Source organism: Vipera berus (assembly GCF_964194415.1).
Source record: "Vipera berus genome assembly, chromosome: 4".
NCBI lineage: Eukaryota > Metazoa > Chordata > Lepidosauria > Squamata > Viperidae > Vipera > Vipera berus.
Window position 1 is genome coordinate 18,365,103 of NC_138206.1, and position 26,120 is coordinate 18,391,222.

The 26,120-nt window shown below is 42.0% G+C and overlaps 1 protein-coding gene across 1 annotated transcript; it reads right to left on the bottom strand.

Moving 5' to 3' along the window:
- Positions 1–6,672: 6,672 nt before the first annotated feature.
- MSANTD4 (Myb/SANT DNA binding domain containing 4 with coiled-coils) lies at positions 6,673–23,241 on the bottom strand. Its single transcript, XM_081326681.1, has 3 exons — positions 23,224–23,241; positions 10,432–10,920; positions 6,673–8,498 (listed from the first exon to the last, which is right to left on the bottom strand). The coding sequence occupies exons 2-3, from the start codon at positions 10,891–10,893 to the stop codon at positions 7,923–7,925; spliced, it is 1,038 nt and encodes a 345-aa protein (XP_081182807.1). The 5' UTR covers positions 10,894–10,920; positions 23,224–23,241; the 3' UTR covers positions 6,673–7,922.
- Positions 23,242–26,120: the final 2,879 nt, after the last annotated feature.

Sequence of the window (26,120 nt, forward strand, 5' to 3'; positions counted from 1 at the left end):
ACAAACACAAATTTTTATTGATTTATTCCTCTTTGTAGAACTTGGCTGCTACAACACCCTTTTTTTTCCTACTCAATTTAAGAGATAGATTTTCCAGACATGCCCTGCATTGGGAAAAATATTCAGGGGAGGAATAAAAAAAAATCTTCCTAAACATTTAAGGAAGGGGAAAAGCTGCAAGCAGAATAAATAATTAGGCAGCTCATCCTCCACTATTTCCCCACATATGCAATGCAGTGAATTGTTATATTCCCTCTTACTCTCTGGGGCTGCTTGCACTGCAAAGCTTATCATTAATAGTTGTATATTAGCAAGCACCAAGAAAGTTTGAAACCAGCAGCAAACAGATGCTCCATGGTTTTATATTCCTGCCTTGCAAAAATATATCTACACTGTCATCTTCCTTGTGTTATATCCAGGTTTTTTTTTTCTCATAGAATGCTCAGAACGGAATTCCGGCACCTTTTTTGGCTGGAACCTTGTAGGGTAGGCAAGGCAGGTTGTATGACATGTGTGAGTTCCGGCACCTTTTTCTTTTACAAAAAAAGCACTGGTTATATCTTCCTTATAAATGCCATTCCTGAGAAGCTTTCCTATATTTTCTATAGTGCATCTTATACCTGTAGATAGCCCAAAGGTGTTTTTTCAAAAGGCAACTGGGCTTTGTTTTTTCCTTGAAGATATTTTGCTTCTCATCCAAGAAGCTTCTTCTTCAGAACTGAAGCTTCTTGGATGAGAAGTGAAACATCTTCAAGGAAGAAAAAAAAAGTCTAGTTGCCTTTTGAAAAAACACCTTTAGGACAACCATGCCCTGGATGAGAATCTCCAGAGACCCTTGTAGTTAGCAATTACAAAGTTAACTTTGATACAATATTAGTAGTGCTCTGAGATCCTCCATAGCACAAGCCTTTCCTTGCTTAGAGAGATTAATTTGTCCACTAAGTCAATTTAAAAAAACATTAATTCAGTAACTGAACAGTGCATAACAACTGGTCTTTATCTGTGTATTTTATGTTCTGAGTTTTCCAATATTTTCTCCACACAGCTTTCATATATGCATTAACTTACTGCATGTCATGTGTTAAGTCCTCATAATGGATTTGATCCAGGACTGACATTATTCACCAGCTTCCCTCTAGCACAGATAGGCAACCCATGATATGCTAGTTTCCTGCCTTTAAAAGTCATTTAACATACATAGACATAAATAAAATTGTTGGGCCAGATTTTGAAGTTAAAGTATTATGGAGTTTAATGCCCAAATGTTGTTTCTTAAAACCTCCAAACCTGTTACTGACCTTAAAGTCATGTTTCAAAACCAAAAATAAATACCCCGAAGAGCAAAAAACTGTGGGCTCTGCCTATTTCAAATGAAATTAAAAAATGCAGCCCCCAACCACACCTTCGGTATTACAGAGACATGTTGTAGAGAAGATTAGCCGTGCAGGATAAAGGACAGTGATTTAATATAAGTGTTACCATGGAAGTGAGCAGATGTCTTTTTACAACATTTCTGGAGAGATATGAAACATTTTAGGTCAAACAGACAAAAACTTAATTACATTCACAGCCTAAAATATCAAGGGAATAACTGGCCCCAGTTTACAAAACAAATACACTAAAACAAGATTATGAGCATCTGGCATAAACACAGCCATAGTTCAGTTTAGTGATAAATTTGGGTTTCCAGTGATCATCATTATTTGTTTTCAACAGGAAACTTTCTCATAAGGAATAATGTAGTGAGTCACAAGGCACACAACACCACGTTTTAGCTTGTGCACTGAGTACCAAACAAACTGTGAGTACTGGGACAAAACTTTCACAACAAAATATGTTGAGTACCAAAATGTAATCAGTTTCAAAGTAGTTGAGTACCAAGGTACCACCGTATTAGGATAACTATAACAATACAATGTAATATTGCTTCTGATTAGGGATATTCTGGATACCCTGGTAATTTCCAAGCTTTTATGTTTTGCTATTCTGTATGAAAGAGAGTAGTAACATTTAGAAACTTAGAAATGTCTAAGTTTATCTCTAATCAGAAGCAATATTACATTGTTATAATTACCCTAATAAAAGGTACCATAAAGCAGGATATGTGCCAGTATTTTAATGGCACTCAAACTACAAATATAAATTCATTCTGTTCCTGAATCTGCCTTCCAATCTCACTTAACAAAGAATATTTAAAGCAAGTGAGTGAAACATTCTGTAGTATTTAGGATGAGCACCGGCCCCTAGAGTCAGAAACGACTAGCACGCATGTGCGGGGGAACCTTTACCTTTTTACCTTTTAAGGTATATTGCTACCTTAGAATTAGAACAACTACCTTAGAGTAGTTGTTAACTCGTAAAATACTTGGGGGACAGAAAGCAAACTGGTTAACTTCTAACAATCTTTCCTGGAGTGTAATCTTTGTTTACACTAGTTAACTGAACAACAGTGGAGGTAATTCATATTAAAATATTTTCTCTTTGATATCACATTTCAAAATGGATACAAAACTTTTACCAGGATGATTATTACAGAAAGTCACCTTCAGCCATAAATTGAAGACATTGATCCATGCCCGGGTCTCTACCTGTAATAAACTAGTTTTTTATATTATGACACAATGGCCCTAGAAAAAATGTTTTCAAGATATTTACTTGAATACAGAACCCCAGGTCTGCACCAAATAAAATTTAAGATTGGGATTTAGCAATGAAAAATTTTAAATACAAACAGAATGCAATATAATACAATACAGTATAGAGCAATGAAACATGGAGAAATACAGAAAAAATGGGCATTCTGAATATAAGTAGTAGGTTCAAATAAAAAAAAACCACTCAAATATAATTAAAACATGCTACCTACTCTATATGTTGTTTATGAACAATCCAGGTAAATCTTTTTGAACATTTAAAGAAAAGCACATTTTTGTTCTGTCAAAATGTCTTTGTAACTATTGTTTATGACAAAAAATCAGGGTCCATAACAATGTAGACCTACTATATTGAGAAAGTTATTTATTTGTTTGTTTGTTTGTTTATCAAATTTATAGGTTGCCCATCTTACCTTAAGGTAACTCTGGATGGCTGACAGTTCTACTTCATCGCTGTATAACAGTTAAATTTTGCTTTCACTTGATAGAAACCATATATATGGTAGACCGTGGTACATTTCTTCATATGAATTAATATTAGAGTGACCCATTGTTCTTACAACCAATTCTAAGCAGGCTTACACAGAACACAGTAATACAGCCACCTGCAGTATTCTTGTATCATGCTTCTTTATAATTCTAGGTTAGCAAATTTGTCCAGTTGTTCCAGTCCTCCAGATATATCAAGGACAACACTAAAGAGTCTTTTACTCATACCATTTAATTTAAACTGCACATGACACATTAAGCCAAAATTTGAAGTTACACTATTCCTACTGATTTCATTTCTGTCAGCCACTAGCTATTTTGGAAAAAGTTCCCATCAAAACATTTGTCTCTGTCTTGACAACTGTAGCATCAGTTGCCTTCCTAATTTGTGTTTGCTAGGTTTATCTTCTCCACTTGACATTCCCATTGTGTGCCATATGGTAATTTCAAAATCAGGGAGGATACTTCAAAATTTGCCATATCTCCGGATGAATCAATGGAGAGAAAAATACAAACTTGCTTTGAGTTACATTAAAACATTAAATGATTTCTTTGGAAGTTCATGCATAATTATTGACTAGTATGTTCAGTGAATAAGAACTATAAAGAACAATAATCAGTGTCTGTTTTCACCTTTTATACTGGCATCAATATCCTAGCCCTGACCTCTCAATATCAACTACTGTATAAGAATTACTGTATCTTTCAGCTTTTTAAGAAGTATGTGCTCGTACTAGCCCCTAGAGCAGGGGTCTTCAAACTTGGCCCTTTTATGACTCGTGGACTTCAACTCCCAGAATTCCTCAGCCAGCGTGCCTGGCTGAGGAATTCTGGGAGTTGAAGTCCACGAGTCATAAAAGGGCCAAGTTTGAAGACCCCTGCCCTAGAGCATGGGTGTCAAACTTGCCGCGTCATGTGACGTGTCGTGACTTTTTTTTTGCATTGCCGGAGCTGGGGTGGGCGTGGCCTCCGTATGACACCAGTTTGACACCCCTGCCCTAGAGCATGTCAATAGATTTAGAAACTGCTGTCTGATAGTCATAATTGCAGGGACATTTTCAATACATTCCATTTTCTTTCAAAATGGATCTGCTATGCCAATTTTTCAAACATATATATTTTGGTGTACATGCTGCACAAATTGTACTGTCAGAATTAGTAGAAATGTTATCTCTGTTCTTTGAACCTGGCCAGCAGGTGACTTATAAATATGATAAGTAGGCAACCTGCACAAATTTGCAACTGCAGATGCAAGCATACAGTTCTGGGAGCATTGGTACAATATGTCACTCAAGCAATGGGAAATTGCATTATAAATGATAGCAATTAATTTCTATTTTTCTATTTATGTAAGCCGCCTTGAGTCGCCATGTGCGAGTAAGCGGCAATACAATTTTTCTAAATAAATAAATATATATTTATAGTCAGGGTGGTCTAGTGGTTAAGGTACCAGGCTAGAAACCAGGAAACTGTGAGTTTTACTCCTGCCTTAGACATGAAAGCCAGCTGGGTAAATTTGGGCCAGTCACTCTCTCTCAGTCCAACTAACCTCACAGGGTTGTTGTGATGGTGAAAATGGGGAGTGGAAGGAGTATTAGGTATGTTCACTGCCTTGAATTATTTATAAAATTAATAAAGGCAGGATTAAAAAAAAACAATAAAATGGGTGAACAATATGAACATAAAATGAAGTCCATTTCTAATACATCTTTCCTTTTCCAAAGCAATATTTTCTATAAATTCAACAGGTTTCTCACCAGTATTTTGTTGTCATATGGATCTTTGAAGTCCAGATATAATAGGCCAAGGATACCCATGCTACTTGTTAACATTTTCTTATTCCACAGATAAGCAGCGTTTTTTTTTTCTTTCAGTCTAGAAAAATACATATATCTCGTTTGAAAATAAAATGAATTATTTTCAACAAAGAAACTAAGATAACTGGATGCCGGTCTGCTTGTGTGTGCAATTCAAGGAGTTGGTCATCACCTTTAAAGCCCTGCATGACGTGGGCCCACCCTACTTGATGAACCGTCTCACCCCAATGGACTGGTCTACCCCACTTGCATCAGGGAGGGGGGGCAAACTGCGGGTCCCTTCAACCAAGGAATTTTGGCTGGCAGGTTCCAGAAAAGCCTCCTCTCCTATGGCTCCTGCCTCTGGAACATCTTACCCGCTGAGGTAAGATGGCTCCCACCTTCTTGACTTTCCATAAGAACCTTAAGACATGGCTCCGCCGGATGGCTTGGGCACCCAATGGAAGAGCTTCATACTGGAAGTGCTTGGTTAATTAAATTCAACCCCACCTCCCCATCCCTGTGTGTCTGGCTCACTTCTTTGCCATTATATGTTAAATGTTTTTTATCTGCTGTGTTGTTGTTTTTACAATGGATGATTTGAACGTTTTTCAATATTTCTATGTTGTAAGCAACCCAGAGCCATTGGACAAAAGATGGCTGGCAAATAAATTGTATAAATAAATAAAACCACTATCTTTTGACTGAAGATAGATGTATCAGGGCCAAATTATTGACTCAGAAGAAAACGACACAGAATTTAAACCCAAGGATAGACTGGCATGCCTCTTTCTCTCTCTCCTGAATTCTGCATGTAGTGCTTTAGGTATAGCAGCTTGTTGAATTAAGATACTGTGTGGCTGTCAATGTCTTTTTGGATTAATAATTTAATTTAGACAGTAGGAAGTACATTTTATGCATCAAATGTTAACATTCAAAAAGAGAAATGCTGTTTCAGGAGGAAGTATTCCATTAAGAAAATCCATCTCAAAGTTACAATAGCACTGAAAAAGGGACCTATGACCAATTTTCAAATTTATGATAGTTACAGCATCCCCATGGTCACATAATCATAATTTGGACCCTTGACAATTGGCTCATGTTTGTGAAGATTGCCATGTCCCATGGTCACACGGTCACCTTTTTCAACCTTCTGACAAAGTCAGTGAGGAAGCCAGATTCATTTTACAACCATGTTGCTAACTGCAGTGATTCATTTAACACCTCTTGCAAAAAAGGTTGTAAAATGGGACGAAACTCACTGAATGACTGTCCCGCTTAGCAACATAAATTTTGAACTCAATTATGATCCTAAGTCCTAACATTCAGGACCGAAATGCTGAAAGTGGTAAATACATGAAGCTCTGATAACAATAGCAAAGAGAAGCAATATTTGGAAAATCTGAAAGAAAAACATACTTTTAACCTAACAATGAGCAATTGAGCAGTAAATTTCAGGGAGGGCATTCCAGGTTGAAGTGACCACCATTAAGAAGTGTCATCTACTAAGGAATCACAAGAGAATACTCTGGTTTCTGGCTTGTGCAATTTTAGCACTCAATCCCATAAAAATCAAAGCAAACTCTAAGGTCTGTTCATTACCTAGTTTTAAATTAAAAAAAAATATCCTGAGAAGATTCATCTTATTTTCTTTCAACTTAAATAATGTCCAATGAAATTGGCTTAAGAACATTTTTGTTCACAAAGCAGAATGTTTAAATTTAACCAGTGAGACTTGGGTTAAGGTCTTGATGCTATAAAATCTTTTCCAAATGCAGAAGAGTAAGTGGGTAAGAGTTAGGGATGTGGAAAACATTATGCACGCAAAACAACTGATTGGAGGTGCCTGTTTTGGATGCTTTGGGTTTTTAAATCATAATCAATCCAGTTTGTCTACTTTGGTTCAAATCAAAACACAATTTTCCTTTTTATGACTACTCTAGTAATATTAAATAGAGGGAAACAACAAATCATAAGTAAAAACTCTATGCTGTGCATTCTCCATTGCAAGATTTGTTTACAGATCAATATTACAAGGATCAGGCAGATTATTTTTTTTGTACAATTGAGTAAGATTCAGAGTTTTCATTCTTTATTTTTTTAAAAAAATAGTTTACAGGGAATAAATTAATCTGCATTAGACCATTTTATTTCACACTATGAAATAACACTTCTTTCAATAACAAAATAACACTTTATTTGCAAAATAAGAATAATTACAGTGTGATGTAAATAAACTGATAAATCCAAATAATCTATTTAAATCCCAAGAAATATATTCCAACTCAAACACTTGAATATCAAACTGGCTTCCAAAATTATATACTGAAGCTGTAGGTTTGGTCAAGCTTAGACATAAATGTGAAATCTCTTATAATACACTTGAAGCTTTTTTTCTTTTCTTTTTTCTACAAATGTACTGAGAACAAAAACATTAAGAGCTTTAACCTCTGGCTTAATTTTTCTTAAGAACATGCCTTACATGAAAGGCATAACTTTTGAAATTAACTTTATTTTTTGTGCAAGGCCTATTTCAAACTCACTTCTTCACTCAGACACAGATTTACATTAAAGGCTTCTATGGATTTGGAATAACCTTCTCAAAATGACAAGACACAGCCAAGCCTTGATTCTTAATGTGGATGTAAAGTTACACAACAGAGAGTACAAGAGGATATTCACACTTCTTCTGTTTCACCAAAATGTAATTTCACAAATAGCTTCTATTTATACAGGCACAACAACTTACTGAGCACCAATTCCCAGCTTTTTTTAAAAAAAAAAAATGAATACATCAATGCTCAATTATGGCCAAAACGAAAGTACTCTCAAAGTGTAATTACCACAGTAGCAAAGCAATATCATTGGTAGTGAAATGCTTTGAACACCAGACTATCCAACACTTTTAATGAAACAAAACTACAATTCTGTTTTTTTAAAAAAGTACAAACAACAAAACACAACATTGGTAATATTTCCAAGTTCACTGCAAATGCCCTTCTCGCTGAATTCGAATCCGCTCTTTCTCCACTTGCAAGCGTTCTTTTTCAATTTGCAGCTTTTCTGATTCAAACTTCAGGAATTGCAGCCGCTCCTTCTCAAGCTGCAAACGCTCTTTCTCAATTTTCAGTTTTTCCGTTTCTAAATCCAAAGGTTGTAGGACAGGCTTTTCTGCCTGATTTGGATCATTCTCCAAGATAGGTTTTTCACCATGCTGAGCTTCAAGTCTCAGTTTCTCCCGCTCAATTTGCAACCGCTCTTTCTCCAGCTGAAGCCTCTCATGTTCCAGGTCAATGTGCCTCAACCGCTCTTTTTCAATCTGCAGACGCTCCTTCTCAACTTGCAGTCGTTCCGCTTCAATATCCAGGCGTTGTTTTTCCAGCTCTAGCTTCTGCTTCTCCAAGCTAATCAGCAAGTGGGAATCTTCATAAGCCAGCCTAGCTTGAGCAGAACTTAGATTTCCAAATTCTTCAATATGCGTGAAATCAGGAAGATCACTTTCCTTTTTGGAATCTGGCAAAACTGAGGACAAAATCTCCTCTTCTTCCTCAATAGGAAACTAAGGAAAATAATCAGAAATTTTAATGTGTGAAACTAAATAAATATGTCTCTCACTCTAAATAAAGTACATCTACAATTCCCCACTTAAAATTATTTATTATTTTATGTTTTATTTCCCCACCTGTACCTCATAACACCTTGTAAACAAAAGTACATAACCCGTTGAGCCCTGCCTTTTAAAAAAATGATTTTTTTTAATACATTCAATAGTATTTGTTCAACAAACGTGCTGTCTGAGTTTACATTCGCTTATATCAGCCCTACCACCTCTGTTAACATCACCATGTCACTATACATAAACTGTAGTCATTTGTTTAGCAGTGACCAAGCTACAGGAAAAAAAGACCCATCCCTGTCAGAACATTATACCAAGCAATAAAATTTGATGAATGAAATGTCCAATTAAAAATAAGTTAAATACATTCTGACAGTTCAATCCTAAATATGTCTACATCAATTAGGCAGCTTTAAGAAATTTTCAAAAGAAAAAGGACTTTTTATAAAAAGAGTCAATCATACATTTATTCAGCAAATATCAATTACTCATTTGGAAGACAGAAAAGTAATAGCTGCTGAGTAATAAGGAATTCCTCTATTTAAGAGATTACACAGTTGTTTATACAGATTGGTGTTGCTCACACAATGAACATTATAAAACACATGCTGAAACAGGTATGTACTGAGGACTTAATCTCTCCCTAATACCAAAAGTTTTAAGAGACCAAACAAATCAAAGGGATAAAATTCAAGCAGCTTGTAAGGCAACAAAAAATCAAAATATATGTGAAATTGGCAATCTGTACCACCAACAAATTCACCACTAATGTTATGAAATCACACATTGGATCATACATTGAAAAAATGTTGAAAAAGCACGTTAGAAAAAGTTGTAATAAACAAAGAATATCAGAAAAAATGTACTAAGTTTTCAGAAAACATGGATATCCAGTGAATCTATGGTCATGATAGCTTTCCTGCAATTAAAGCAGCTGATTGATTCACATAAGAAATAGCTAGAAAATTGCCAGCTCAGCATTTAATGATAAAAATACTCCAGTGAGTTTAGGGGCAAAGAGGATTAAGACAATTTCAGGTTAATTTGGCTACTTTCTACAAATATTTTATAATAATAGATACAAAGATTTGGCTTAGTGAAGAATTCCAGTACTTTTAAAAGTTTAAGATAGTTCACATATATGTTTACATTATACATGTTTTTGCGTGTATAACCAGAGCACATCCTCCGTTTTTCAGTTCTGTATGAAAGAGTATTTACACCCTATTAGGTAAAAATAGCAATTTTAAAAAGTGAAAAAAGTATATATTGAAAACATTTACTGTTTGCTTGGATAACAGCATTTTTTTTCCTCCTAAATTCTTTTCATATTAGGACAGGTCTGTTTCTCTTCCTTCCCACATTGAGTGATCCATTGGTTGTGATAGGGATTAACCGACTGATTTGTTGCCCAAGCCAGACATTTCAAGCCTAAAGCAGGACTAGAACTCAGTCTCCTGGTTTTTAGCCTGGTGTCTTGATGGCTCTTGTTCGGACAACAGCATATTCTTTTCAACTAACTGATTGAGAGGGGAAGCTGTTTGCCTTAAAAAATTAGAATTAGTGAAGCTTATGGTCAAATAAGATTGTAAGTAATTGGACTTACAGTAGCTTCTTTTAGTTAAAAAATGCACCCCCCCACCCCCCAGATGTTTTATTTTGCTTTTAGCCAAATGTTCATGGGCTTTGATGAGTTTGTGAATAAAAAAGGTAACTGTATAATATATTTTTATACATTCTGTCAAACTTAGTACACAAACAGAATACTTAAGACAGCTTTCTCATTAAACCGCAGATAATTGTACTTACAGTGGATATAAAAATCTACACACCGTTATTAAAATGCCAGGTTTTTATGTATTATAGAATTACTTACTTCAAAACTTTGTGGATCTTCCTCTTCTTCTTCTACTTTCACTTCAGTTAACGACCCCCCTGCTTCTCTGAAGTCTGTGATATTTTGCCATTCAAAATTAGATTCATTTGGAAAACTTATTTTCTCATCAATATCTTCATTGAGAGAATCATCCAGATCAGAGGAAGGGAGATGAAAGCCAGCTCCAACCAACTTTATGTTAGTATTCAGTCGCTTTCGTTTCATAAGGGCTCTCCAGTCAAGGTATCGCCTTTTGACTTCTGTCCCGGTCCTTTGTTCTCCTTCACCTACAGCGTTCACACATTCTGCAATTTCTTCCCAAGCCTTCCGCTTCATCTCGTTAATAGTTGTATTTAGCTGTTTGGAAAAAAGCACCTCTCTTCTTTTTCGGATTTCTTTAAGCAATGTTTGAGTCTCCTGAACACTGAAATTGCTTTTCCTTTTCCTTTTTAGTTGTTTCATCTTTTCCAGATTTCAATGTAATTCTTTCTGCAGTAAAGGGATTAATACTTAATCATCCTGGAATTCCATTTGCTTATGCATAGTAATAAGTCTTTCTTTCAACTTTTTAATTTTCTCCCTTTAAATATGACTAGCAGGAATCAATTTAAATGCTGAAGTATACAGGGTACTACATTTACTCAAAAGAAATTTGATTCTAAAATCAAACCATTAAACAATTGTCATGAATCAAGAGCTCCTTAATTTATTGGAAAAATGCATTTTTAAAAAGAGTATATGATGCCAATAATTAATTTTATATGGCATACTTTCCCTGGAAGACAAAAACAAAAACATTTTTAAAAGTATTGTGCTTGTTATCAAGCACATATTATCAAAGCCAGCAAACTTCAAAACAAAATTATAGGCGATATCAGATGCTTCCTTAAACTTTATTGGCAAACATAATTAAGAATTGAACATTCTAATTTTGTAATTTAATACTGACAATTTTTAAAAACTGAACAACGTATTACTATCTCCAGAACAGCTGCAATAAAACTGAATTCACAAAATTCTGGAAACGATCTGTCATTAATTTTTGGAGGCAAATTTATTGGAGCAGATGTTACTGCTTACTCTATATGCTAATATGACTTCAATAATTTAGTTTTTCAAGATCACCTAAGTAATCATAGAATATTATAACCATAAGAAATCAAATCCACGTCAGGAAATACTTCAATCACCAAATAAGTCCAACTATACTTTTGAAGTAACAAAATGTGATCATAAAAGCCCATATCAGCACAATACCACTGAAAAAGAAAAACAAGAAATTCAAGAAGAAACCAGCATGGCTGCAGAAAAATCTCTAACAAACTGAAAGACAAAAAGGACAAATTCAAAAAATGGAAAGAGGGGCACATAACTAAGACTGATTATCAGCAGACAGGCAGAACATGCAAAGATGATGTCAGGAAAGCAAAGGCTCAAAATGAAGAGAGACTTGCAACACAAATGAAGGACAATAAAAAAAAGTTTCTTTCAATATATTAACAAGAAGAAAAAAGTCGAGGAAACTGTAGGCCCACTAAAGCAGGGGTACCCGACCCCAGTCCGTGGACTGGCATCGGTCCGCGGCATGCCAGAAACCGGTCTGTGCAAAAAAGCTCCCCATCCACGGGATGCAGACAGCACACAAAACCACGCCCCCTCCAGTCCACGGAAAAACCTCTCTCCATGGTACTGGTTCCTGCTGCTCAAAAAGGTTGGGACCTCTGCACTAATGAGAAAAGATGGCAAGGAAATAACAGGCAACCAACAAAGCAGAACTGCTTAACTCATATTTTGCATCAGTCTTCACACAAAAAGAAACCATAGCCCAACATACAAAAAAAAACCACCACTGCAAATACAAACTAGAAACAAAAATTAAAATAAGCAAGAAAATGGTGAAAGAACATCCAACCAGGACCTGACAGATTACATCCCAGAGTTCTGAAGGAGCTGGCAGATGTTATCTCCAAACCATTGCACCGTACCTTTCAAAAATCCTAGAGCACTGGGGAAATACCTGAGGATTGGAAAAGGGCTGATGTGGTTCCCATCTTCAAGAAAGAAAGAAAAAAAACAGACCCAGAAAACTATAGACCAATCAGTTTAACATCAATACCTGGGAAGATCCTGGAAAAGATAATAAAAAACAGACCTGCAAACAACTAGAAGCAAACAAAGTTATAACCAGTAGCCAGCACGGGTTTGTCAAAAACAGATCATGCCAAACCAATCTTAATTCATTCTTCAATAAAGTGACTAAACTAATAGACCAGCGAAATACTGTGGACGTAGTATACTTAGACTTCAGTAAGCCATTTGATAAGGTAGACCACAATCCACTCCTTGGTAAGCTAGAAAAAGGTGGAATAGACAACATCGCCACCAGATGGATCTGTAGCTGGCCTGGCAAACTGTACTCAACGAGTAGTCCTCAACAGCACCACTTCCACATGGAGAGAAGTAAGTAGCGGGGTACCACAAGGCTCTGTCTTAGGCCCAGTACTCTTCAATATCTTTATAAATGACTTAGATGCGGGAATAGAAGGGGAACTCATCAAATCTGCAGATGAGACCAAACTGACAGAAGTAACCAACACCCCAGAAGACAAACTCAGGATCCAAAAAGATCTTGACAAACTTGAATAATGGGCCTTATCCAACAAAATGAGTTTCAAGAAAAGTTTTACATTTAGGCAGAAAAAAATCAAAGGTACAACTTCAGATTGGGCGAGACCTGGCTCAAAAACAGTAACTGTAAGAGGAACTGTGGAGTCCTAGTGGACGATCACTTGACTATGAGACAATAGTGTGCAGTAGCAACCCAAAAAAGGTAATACAATCCTGGGTTGTATAAACAGAGGCATAAAATCAAGATCACGCGAAGTATTAATACCGCTTTATAAAACCCTAGTAAGACCAGACCTGGAATATTGCAACCAGTTTTGGTCACCATATCACAAAAAAGATTTGGAGAGTTTGGAAAAAATTTAGAGAAGAACAGGCCTGGAGACTAAAACATGAGGACCCAGATTGTTGGGGGCAATAAGCTGACTTTGTAATAATGCCGCTGGGGGGGGGGCGAAAGCCCTAATAAGCAGGCATATACATAGAATGAAGGCTATTGCTAAGCACATTGATTTGTGCTTTAGATTGTAAGCCGCCCTGAGTCTTCGGAGAAGGGCGGGATATAAATGGGATTAAAATTAAAAAATTAAAAAATGCAAAAAACGGCTGCGGGACTTGGGTTTGGCTAGTCTAAAGAAAAGAAGAAATAGGGGAGATATGATATAGCAGTATTCCAGTATCTGAGGGGCTGCCACAAAGAAGAGGGGGTCACATTCACCAAAGCACCAGAGGGAAGGATGAGAAACAATGGTTGGAAACTGATCAGAGAAGCAACCTGGAATTAAGGAGAAGCTTCCCAACAGTGAGGACAGCTTGCCTCCAGAAATTGTGGGCGCTCCATCACTGGAGATTTTTAAGAAGAGACTAGACCACAGGTCTGCCGCATGCGGCTCTTTCAGCCATCTCCTGCGGCTCCAAGTCCTCTGCCATGTGCAGTCCCCCCCCCCAAAAAAGTGGGACTAAAAAGTTCAATCAATTCAAATATGCAGGGTAGGTGCATATCTCGCCTTGGCTCCACTCTTCAGTCAAACCCTGTTCTGCACATGCGCACACATTTTTTGCGGCTCCCAGTTTTTCCTTTTGTGAGGGAACCGGTTCCGAGTGGCTCTTTCACTGTTTCAGGTTGCTGACCCCTGGACTAGACAGTCACTTGTCTGAGATGGTATAGGTTCTCCTGCTTGAGCAGGTGGCTGGACTAGAAGACCTCCAAGTCCCTTCCAGCTCTATTCTATTCTATATTTTATATTATTTTTTCTATCCTGAAAAGAAAATCCTTTTTTAAATCAGGGGCAATCAACCTTTTCAATCCACAGACTAAATTTATTTAACCTTCTGGGCCAATAAAGTGCTGGTCATCCTGCTTTGGATTTGAGAATGTTTTCCAATATATAAGAATGCTGACTATCCAAGGCTGAATAAACTATATTTTTTTTCTTACAAAGCATATAGAAAAGCTTCACTAGGTTTCATTATTTAGTTCTGATAAATTTCAGCATCATAACCTTAGCCTGAAAGATCAATTTTCAGGTTTAACACCACATTTGGTAATACATTTAAGCTCTCTTGACACTTAACCACCTTATTTAGAAATCAGTTTACTTGGCAGAAGACTCTCAGACACAGCTTGGGTAGAACTATCTCTTTATGTAAACCAGAATGAACCCATATGCTCTCAGCATGCAGAAAACAATGCCTATTTATAGAACTATGCTCTGGAGTTTAAATACTACACTTTTTCCTTATCATTCCAAGATAGTAGATATTTAGTTACTCTTTCAATAGCTTTGACCAACAATTGTTTTATGTTAGCATATTATCTCTAGTCTTGACACTGTGTTAGCAGCTTCATTTTTAACAATAAAGACTGCACATTTTAAATTTAACTGATATGTTTTAAAATTTCAATTTTCTTAGCCAAAGAACAAAAATATAGTAATAAATTGGGTAGTATATGAACAGGTTACACACATTTCAGGATTGAACACAAATGCGTAAGCAAAGCAGAAAAAAATAGGCACAAATGGGCACCACTTCTAACTGCAAATTAGAATGTTTTTTTAAATGACATCTGTAAATATAACCTGCATTATTTTCTTACATATAACTGATGCCCTTTGATTTAATTTGAAAAAAGGGATTATAAACATTGTTATATACCGTATATACTTGAGTATAAGCCGACTCGAGTATAAGCCGAGACCCCCAATTTCACCCCCCAAAACTGGAAAAAGTTATTGACTCGAGTATAAGCCGATCCGCCGTTCTGCAAGCCTGAATACACAGGAATACCCTGTGTGGCCGCGGCTCGTCGGCAGGTCTCCGTTCCTCCTGCCGACCTTTGGGGAGGTTTGGGCGCCTCCCCAAACCTCCCCAAACGTCGGCAGGTCTCCGTTCCTCCTGCCGACCTTTGGGGAGGTTTGGGCGCCTCCCCAAACCTCCCCAAACCTCGGCAGGTCTCCGTTCCTCCTGCCGACCTTTGGGGAGGTTTGGGCGCCTCCCCAAACCTCCCCAAACCTCGGCAAGTCTCCGTTCCTCCTGCCGACCTTTGGGGAGGTTTGGGCGCCTCCCCAAACCTCGGCAGGTCTCCGTTCCTCCGCGCAGACCTGCCGACCTTTGGGGAGGTTTGGGCGCCTCCCCAAACGTCCCCAAACCTCGGCAGGTCTCCGTTCCTGTTTGGGGAGGTTTGGGCGCCTCCCCAAACCTCCCCAAACCTCGGCAGGTCTCCGTTCCTCCGCGCAGACCTGCCGACGTTTGGGGAGGCTTGGGCGCCTCCCCAAACCTCCCCAAACCTCGGCAGGTCTCCGTTCCTGTTTGGGGAGGTTTGGGCGCCTCCCCAAACCTCCCCAAACCTCGGCAGGTCTCCGTTCCTCCGCGCAGACCTGCCGACCTTTGGGGAGGTTTGGGCGCCTCCCCAAACGTCCCCAAACCTCGGCAGGTCTCCGTTCCTGTTTGGGGAGGTTTGGGCGCCTCCCCAAACCTCCCCAAACCTCGGCAGGTCTCCGTTCCTCCGCGCAGACCTGCCGACCTTTGGGGAGGTTTGGGCGCCTCCCCAAACCTCGGCAGGTCTCCGTTCCTGTTTGGGGAGGTTTGGGCGCCTCCCCAAACCTCCCCAAACCTCGGCAGGTCTCCGTTCCTCCGCGCAGACCTGCCGACGTTTGGGGAGGTTTGGGGAGGCGCCCAAACCTCCCCAAAGGTCGGCAGGAAGAACGGAGACCTGCCGAGGTTTGGGGAGGTTTGGGGAGGCGCCCAAACCTCCCCAAAGGTCGGCAGGTCTGCGCGGAGGAACGGAGACCTGCCGAGGTTTGGGGACGTTTGGGGAGGCGCCCAAACCTCCCCAAACAGGAACGGAGACCTGCCGAGGTTTGGGGACGTTTGGGGAGGCGCCCAAACCTCCCCAAAGGTCGGCAGGTCTGCGCGGAGGAACGGAGACCTGCCGAGGTTTGGGGAGGTTTGGGGAGGCGCCCAAACCTCCCCAAACAGGAACGGAGACCTGCCGAGGTTTGGGGACGTTTGGGGAGGCGCCCAAACCTCCCCAAAGGTCGGCAGGTCTGCGCGGAGGAACGGAGACCTGCCGAGGTTTGGGGAGGTTTGGGGAGGCGCCCAAACCTCCCCAAACAGGAACGGAGACCTGCCGAGGTTTGGGGAGGTTTGGGGAGGCGCCCAAACCTCCCCAAAGGTCGGCAGGTCTGCGCGGAGGAACGGAGACCTGCCGAGGTTTGGGGACGTTTGGGGAGGCGCCCAAACCTCCCCAAACAGGAACGGAGACCTGCCGAGGTTTGGGGACGTTTGGGGAGGCGCCCAAACCTCCCCAAAGGTCGGCAGGTCTGCGCGGAGGAACGGAGACCTGCCGAGGTTTGGGGAGGTTTGGGGAGGCGCCCAAACCTCCCCAAACAGGAACGGAGACCTGCCGAGGTTTGGGGACGTTTGGGGAGGCGCCCAAACCTCCCCAAAGGTCGGCAGGTCTGCGCGGAGGAACGGAGACCTGCCGAGGTTTGGGGAGGTTTGGGGAGGCGCCCAAACCTCCCCAAACAGGAACGGAGACCTGCCGAGGTTTGGGGACGTTTGGGGAGGCGCCCAAACCTCCCCAAAGGTCGGCAGGTCTGCGCGGAGGAACGGAGACCTGCCGAGGTTTGGGGAGGCGCCCAAACCTCCCCAAACAGGAACGGAGACCTGCCGAGGTTTGGGGAGGCGCCCAAACCTCCCCAAAGGTCGGCAGGTCTGCGCGGAGGAACGGAGACCTGCCGAGGTTTGGGGAGGTTTGGGGAGGCGCCCAAACCTCCACAAACAGGAACGGAGACCTGCCGAGGTTTGGGGACGTTTGGGGAGGCGCCCAAACCTCCCCAAAGGTCGGCAGGTCTGCGCGGAGGAACGGAGACCTGCCGAGGTTTGGGGAGGTTTGGGGAGGCGCCCAAACCTCCCCAAACAGGAACGGAGACCTGCCGAGGTTTGGGGACGTTTGGGGAGGCGCCCAAACCTCCCCAAAGGTCGGCAGGTCTGCGCGGAGGAACGGAGACCTGCCGAGGTTTGGGGAGGTTTGGGGAGGCGCCCAAACCTCCCCAAACAGGAACGGAGACCTGCCGAGGTTTGGGGAGGCGCCCAAACCTCCCCAAAGGTCGGCAGGAGGAACGGAGACCTGCCGAGGTTTGGGGAGGCGCCCAAACCTCCCCAAAGGTCGGCAGGAGGAACGGAGACCTGGGGAGGTTTGGGGAGGCGCCCAAACCTCCCCAAAGGTCGGCAGGAGGAACGGAGACCTGCCGAGGTTTGGGGAGGCGCCCAAACCTCCCCAAAGGTCGGCAGGAGGAACGGAGACCTGGGGAGGTTTGGGGAGGCGCCCAAACCTCCCCAAAGGTCGGCAGGAGGAACGGAGACCTGCCGAGGTTTGGGGAGGCGCCCAAACCTCCCCAAAGGTCGGCAGGAGGAACGGAGACCTGCCGAGGTTTGGGGAGGCGCCCAAACCTCCCCAAAGGTCTGCGCGGAGGAACGGAGACCTGCCGAGGTTTGGGGAGGTTTGGGGAGGCGCCCAAACCTCCCCAAACAGGAACGGAGACCTGCCGAGGTTTGGGGACGTTTGGGGAGGCGCCCAAACCTCCCCAAAGGTCGGCAGGTCTGCGCGGAGGAACGGAGACCTGCCGAGGTTTGGGGAGGCGCCCAAACCTCCCCAAACAGGAACGGAGACCTGCCGAGGTTTGGGGAGGCGCCCAAACCTCCCCAAAGGTCGGCAGGTCTGCGCGGAGGAACGGAGACCTGCCGAGGTTTGGGGAGGTTTGGGGAGGCGCCCAAACCTCCACAAACAGGAACGGAGACCTGCCGAGGTTTGGGGACGTTTGGGGAGGCGCCCAAACCTCCCCAAAGGTCGGCAGGTCTGCGCGGAGGAACGGAGACCTGCCGAGGTTTGGGGAGGTTTGGGGAGGCGCCCAAACCTCCCCAAACAGGAACGGAGACCTGCCGAGGTTTGGGGACGTTTGGGGAGGCGCCCAAACCTCCCCAAAGGTCGGCAGGTCTGCGCGGAGGAACGGAGACCTGCCGAGGTTTGGGGAGGTTTGGGGAGGCGCCCAAACCTCCCCAAACAGGAACGGAGACCTGCCGAGGTTTGGGGAGGCGCCCAAACCTCCCCAAAGGTCGGCAGGAGGAACGGAGACCTGCCGAGGTTTGGGGAGGCGCCCAAACCTCCCCAAAGGTCGGCAGGAGGAACGGAGACCTGGGGAGGTTTGGGGAGGCGCCCAAACCTCCCCAAAGGTCGGCAGGAGGAACGGAGACCTGCCGAGGTTTGGGGAGGCGCCCAAACCTCCCCAAAGGTCGGCAGGAGGAACGGAGACCTGCCGAGGTTTGGGGAGGCGCCCAAACCTCCCCAAAGGTCGGCAGGAGGAACGGAGACCTGCCGAGGTTTGGGGAGGCGCCCAAACCTCCCCAAAGGTCGGCAGGAGGAACGGAGACCTGCCGAGGTTTGGGGAGGTTTGGGGAGGCGCCCAAACCTCCCCAAAGGTCGGCAGGAGGAACGGAGACCTGCCGACGTTTGGGGAGGTTTGGGGAGGCGCCCAAACCTCCCCAAACGTCGGCAGGTCTGCGCGGAGGAACGGAGACCTGCCGAGGTTTGGGGAGGCGCCCAAACCTCCCCAAACGTCGGCAAGTCTCCGTTCCTCCGCGCCCTGCCTGCCTGCTTCTTTCCGCTGCGGAAAGAAGCAGGCAGGCAAGGCGCGGAGTTTGGGGAGGTGCGCGCGCACCTCCCCAAACCTCCCCAAACTTCGGCAGGTCTCGGACGGCGGTGGCTTGGGAGAGGTGCGGGCGATCCCGGAAGCACCAAAGCCTCGGCCGCGCACAAGTCCTCGGTAAGTTTTTTTTGTTGACTGGAGTATAAGCCGAAGTGGAATTTTTCAGCCCAAAAAGTGGGCTGAAAAATTCGGCTTATACTCAAGTATATACGGTATATAGTTTAAGTTGGAAAGAAAACAACTGCTTTCATTCTGGGCTTCTAAGAACCATTATACTGAACATTACTCAGGAAAAGATCATTGTCAGAAACTTTTGGTTCCCCAAATGTTACACTGTGTAGAAGATGGATTAATACAAAGGGAGCAAGCCATATTATACACATGGGATTTCTCTTTTCTTCTAAATTTGCTAAAGTACTTTTGTCTAAAATGGAAAACTCCCTTGTCAATTTTTAGCCAAAGTCTGATCATAGTGATCCAGGAAGCTAAAAGAAAAAAGAACCACTTAGACCTAAAGCAATGTATACCAGATAGTTTGTTGGCTTGATTCTGAAACTATTTCTGAAATTCTTTCAATCCACTTCAAAATAGCATATGTGGCAATAGACTTACCTAAAATATGTAGCTAAAATATAGATGGTAAAAATCCCATTTGGGTGGAAACATATCCAATGGGCTAAGTGCATACCCATTCTGGAAGCACTTGGAGGAAAAAAGAGAACTAGACATACACCCATTTTCTCCTTTTACTTTCCAACCTGATGATTTTTATATATAAAAGATATTAGTAAAAGTTACTACTTTTTTAAATAAGGAAATAAAACATTTTCACATCTATTGGAATTTTTGAGAACCTCCCCCCAAAAAAGTTATTTGTTTTGCTTTTCATCATACAATACTGATTGTAAGAATCAAAGCAATCAAAATATTATGCCAACAAGACTTATAGAAACACTATTCTGACGGCATTATATTATTTATAATATAGGCTTATGGTTAAAATCTGAAAAATTAAATTTCAATTCTTTCTACACAACACTGAACTTATATCTTTTTCTAATCTAAGGATGTATAAACTACAGCAAGGTAACAATGGATGTTCTGTCCTATATTTTATAGAACATAATTATTTCCTTTTTGAAAAAATTATACTTGGTATATTAATACAATTAAACTTTAAAATCTACTGAGTTTTATTCTATAACACAGTACCTGTGTTACAGCCAACAAAAATGAAGCCTTCGCTTTTTTATTCTCAAAATTAGTCTGAAAAAACAAAACAAAAACTTGCTCTAGGCAATTCACTTGTAATTAATTAGTTTTTTCTATTTTTCATCTCACAACTGTATCTGGGATGATATGAGCAAGTCTTTCTTCAGCCAGTCCATTATGGTGAAATCAGAGCAGTTTTAAAAAGCAGAAACAAATCAGAGACCAAAGGAAAATTTAGCCTCTTTTGTAAATTTGCTGCTCCCCACTTCACCAGTGTATTCTGTCATTTACCATCAGAGTACTGAAGAAAAGATCAATGTGGCATGACAGGAAAGTATCTTCAAGACATGTGATTCTGTGTAAAGACTTCCTATGGATGTGTGCCACAGTACCTACATTTCATCATATGTTCTTTGAAGCATTAGTTGTTTGATCTACTTGTTTATTTGCTGGTTATTGCATCAAGCTACAGTGTGGAAAACTGTGAATTCTAGTCCTGCCTTAGCCATGAAAGCTGGCTGGATGTCTTTGGGTCAGTCACTCTCAGCGCAACTCATTTCACAGGCTTGTTGTGGAAAAATAGGAGGAAGGTATGTTGGATGTTTGCCACCTTGAGTTATTTGTAAAAACAATAAAAGGTGGGATACAAACAAAATTACATTAATTTCAATAGCATTTTTAATGCGTGTGTTGTTTTTCAATTAAGAGTAGATAAAAGGTAGAACTGGATTATCTTCTAGAACTCGGGATGGTCTGTAGATTAGCAAATAAAGGTCAGTTACTTAAAAGCAATGTTTCTTGCTTAAACCCAATTTTCTTCTTTAGCCAAAAATATCTAACTTAACATGAAAAAGACTGGAACGAAAGAACAGATTTTAATATAGAAAAGTAGTAATGTTTAGTTTTGGTCTATATAAATTCCTAAATTCCTAAAATTTTAATTCCAAATGCAGAGCTTACACTGCTTTAGTTGATGGATTTTATGTATCCAGTCAAGATGAAAATGAACTCTACATACTTTGGCTTCATCCTATTATTGCAAAATATCTGCAGATTGCTACTTTTGATAATGCATTCCAACATTATCAAAATGAATAAAAACTGTTGCTACAGCTAATCTTTAAGGACTCCTTATTTTATCTTCCCCTTTGATATGGGCATCTATGATTAATAGCTAGCCACAAACTCACTATCTACAGAATTTCTTGCACAACAGCTAATTCTGAATTTAATATTCTGTAAATATATTCAAAGTTCCTTTTCTGGAACACATTTTTACATTAGTGAATATTATCTACCATTGTTGTTTGCTATTTTTCTTCTACTGCACAATCCAATCATAACCTCCAGGTTACCGGTATTTAAATCTATTAACGCTCTTGAGCACTGTTAAAATGCTAACAATTTTTCTTCTGTCTTCAATACAGCTATGAAAACAGAGCTAAATAAAAACTATAAATCTCTTGAGGAACTTATGATTTGGGGAAAATGTTTTCTAGATCAATCTTGAATTCAGTCCCAGATTGCCTTGATCGTTTCTGAAATTGATCTAAATGCCTACAGGACAAATCTAGATTTGAGGGGGTTTAGGCTATTTGAGAATGTTCAAGAAATTAAAACCTACAATAAAATTCTAAGTAGATTTAATTTTTTTGAAGGGGGAGTGGTAGTGTAGCTTTACCTTTTTGCAAATATTATTCCTTATAACTGCAAAGATAAGCGAACACCACTGCTGTGGGGAAAAATCTCTTACTAATGAATAACACAACTATTTTATGCTAGAAAATGAAGAGAACAGTAAATGATTTTTAAGAGAAACTGTCTTGTTCAAAGGACTCATACATACTCAACTGGCCATATACTAGCAATTTACTCAAATCATAAAATGCTAAGTCACGTTCAGCCCATTCTAAACAACTGGGTCCAAGATTCTAGGCTTACAATTTGAAACAGAGCGATTAAGAAAGTGAACCCAGCAAACCTAAAGACTGGTTGCATACCGCATGGAGTATAGGTTGGTCTACTATTTAATTTTGGCTTAAACGAGCTATTAAAACTCACAAGCCATAATTTAAAACGGATGGCAACGTGGGCAGCTTATTTTGAGAAGCCATGGCTTAGGAAGATCAAAAAGGTCGAGCAGCTTCTGGTTCAGCCCGTTTGCTACTTTAATAGCGAAGAACACCTGAGCTCCTTCTCAAACCGTCTTAATAGCCCCTGGCCACTCTATTTTTTTATATAAATACCTAATATAGCAGAATAAACCTGGGCAGAAATACATTTGCCCAGCATCCCCCACCTTCAATGGCACAGTCCAGTCTACCGCCTCAGAATTGTGCCCGTTGTTCCCGCCTTTAAAGCAATCTGAGGGAAAGGCAAAGAGAGAGGGAAGGCGTCCACCCTCCCTCTTGAAGTAGAGCGGGTGGCCGCACTTTAGAATGGGAGAGAAGGGAGCATTATCCTGCACGGCGCTGATCAGGGACAGGGGCGCGCACCGGCCTCCCTCCATCCGGCGGGCGAGCGGACGAACGAGCGACCCCCTAACGGGAACGTCGGGGGCTGCTAACCCGGGGTCGGAAGGGATGGGGAGCCCACTGGAAAAACAGCGGCGAGCAGACACAGGCGAGGAAGGGGGAAGGCGCCACTTGAAACACCAAGCCAACAGCTCCCCTGCTCCCCACAGGCAGACGCGGCTCCTCCCCTTCCTTCCTTTCTACCCTCCCTCAGTAGCGCAAAAGCTCCTCACCTGCGCGCAACGCTCCCCCTTCGAACGCCGGCCTTTTGACCCACCCACCCCCCTCCCCGCCGCTGACGAGCTCACCCGTCACTCACCGGCCCAAGCGACGCATCGATTGGGCCGAGCCCCGCGCGCGTCAGCTCGCGCGCTCCCTTGCATCCCCAACCGCCTCCCTCCGGCCCGCCTCTTTCCTCAACTCACGCAACTTTGCTCGGCGCTTTCTCCGCCTCCTTCCCCTGCCCCTACGCCTCCTCAGGCCCTTGCTTATTGGGCGCGAGAACTGCGTGTCATCCAGAGTGGCCACTTTCATTGGCTCGCGGGGGAAGCGGAGGGGGGGGAAAGAAAAAAAAAAAGACAGAAGCCGGTCGTCGTTTGCGTTTTAATCGCCGGCGCCGATCCGGTGTTTCGCCTTTGGAAGAAGTTTTAGAGCTCTTCTCCTGAGGAAACCGCTTTTTCGCGTACTTGCACGCTGAATTCCTGCAAGCTAGTCTCCAAACAGTGATTCGTAAACCCCAAGAGCTAAGCCCAAACAAACCATATGGTTTATTTATTTATTTTTATTTTATTTAATTCCATTTATATCCCGCCCTTCTCCGAAGACTCAGGGCGGCTTACAAGCTTAGCAGTAGCCTTCATTCTATGTATATGCCTGCTTATTAGGGCTTTCACACAAACCCCAAGCGGCATTATTACAAAGTCAGCTTATTGCCCCCAACAATCTGGGTCCTCATTTTACCTACCTCGGAAGGATGGAAGGCTGAGTCAACCTTGAGCCTGGTGGGACTCGAACCTGCACTAATTGCAGGCAGCAATTAGAGTCAAAAGACATGGTGCTTGGTGCACCATGCTTCAAGTTAACCCAGCTCATTTGCTGACTTGTGACTTCACTTTCATGTTCTCCATTACAGGTAGTCGTTGCCTACTCTTTGACTGTTGGAATAACCATGATCTCTGTTCCTATACATGTAGCTGGCTAGTACTTTTCTGGCTAGTACTTTTCTACCATGGAAAGTCTTCAGTGAACCATGTGTAAGGAAGTAAGCCATAAACCCAGAAAACAAAGAAACCTAGGAGAGGCCATTTGGCTACAGCCAGATAAGGGCATAATCACAGTATTCCTTCACACCATTGGCTATTCCATTTAAGGCAAATTCTGACGCCTCCTGCAAATGATTGGTCATTACTGTATTTGAATCTACCTCTAACACCTATGTCTATTTAGGATAGTTTAGAAGAACACATGTGTAACCATGATTGGTCTATTTGAATAATAATAAAATGTGATTGGTTGCTTTTGCTATAAACAAACAAGGTCCACTGCTCCTCGTGGTTCAGAGTTCAGGGTCCAGTATTCAGTGTGCATCCCAGGAGCAGCGGGGCCCTTCCCCCGAGAGATCTCTGTGTCCTTCTTTCATGGGTGCCAACCCTGGGCAGGAGCAGCCTCTGCCCAGCAGCATCAGCAGCTAATTTCTCAACCCGGCTGTTCTCAAGCAGCAGGTTCCCAGCATCTCAACCCGGCTGCACAAGCAGCAGGTTCAACCCCTCTGAACTTTTCACTGATTCTCTTTTTCATTCTCCCCCGATTTGCATAGTTGCCTCAGAGGAGGTTGAAATTAATTTCAATTTATACCTTTTCAGGATTCATCTTGCCCCCCCCCTAAGGGGAGAAGCCACCAAACATGTCATTAATCATTGTATTCGGACCTTTGCAGTGCTGGGATGTCCAAAAGAACTCAAAACAGATAATGGCCCTGCCTATAGCAGTCAAGCCATGGCAGAATTTTGTCATCATTGGCAAATAACACACAAATTTGGAATTCCATATAATAGCCAAGGCCAAGCCTTGGTGGAAAGGGCTAACCAAACCTTGAAACATGCATTAGATCGTTATAAAAATCAGAACGGGGAAAACGAAACCCCAACCTCCCAGCAGTGCAAGAAACTCTTAACCTTTGCCTCTACACTCTGAACTTTTCAAACTTGACTGGCCATCCCTTAACCACAGCCGCAGAGCGGCATTTTTCATCTCCAGTTGCAGATCAGCCTAAACCCAAAGTGTGGTATCGCCAAGTTCCAGACCTAACTTGGAAAGGCCCTGCAGACCTTCTCACCTGGGGCAGAGGCTACGCTGCAGTTCAACTGCCAGACAAAGTGCTGTGGATCCCAGGTCGCCACGTTCGTCCATATCATGCCTCAACAAACACAACTGCAGAACCCATTAAAGATGACAGCATGGTTTGTGACTTTTTTCAGCTTTGTTCTAACACCACTGACTGATGCCACTAAAACACAATTCCATCTGAAAGCTTACCCCAGACGTCAACTCCACTTCACCAGCTATCCCATCCCGTTCTTTACAATGACTCACACCTTTGACATTGCTTCGTCAAAAATGACTCTTTTCACACTGTTTTTGCCCCATCGCATGGACCCAGAAGGAACAACCTATTGTTCTACCATCATCATCCACGTCGCCACTATACTCAGACTGAGGGACAATGTGAACTCTGTAGCTCATGTTCCTGTCCAAACTTGGAATGGTTTCAACTTTCAGGAATTATTTGGCTCCTGGTTTCCCAAATTACCTGGTTTACAAGCTATTGTAGCTTTAATTGGTATGATTGTATTAGGATGTATTATTTTACCTTGTGTCTTGCCTATCTTTATCAAAAGTATTACTAACAGTATCCTATCTTTATCAAAAGTATTACTGACAGTATCCTATCTTTATCAAAAGTATTACTAACAGTATTTCTTTGATAGCTGAACAGAGAGCTGTTAAACAAATTAATTCTTTATGGTACAGTAAGTATCAATCCCTTCCCCAGGATTCAGAAGAGCCTAATGCTCAATTTGAACTAGAGACTCCTTTGTCTCCTAAAAGAGGAAAATAAAAATGCCTTTTG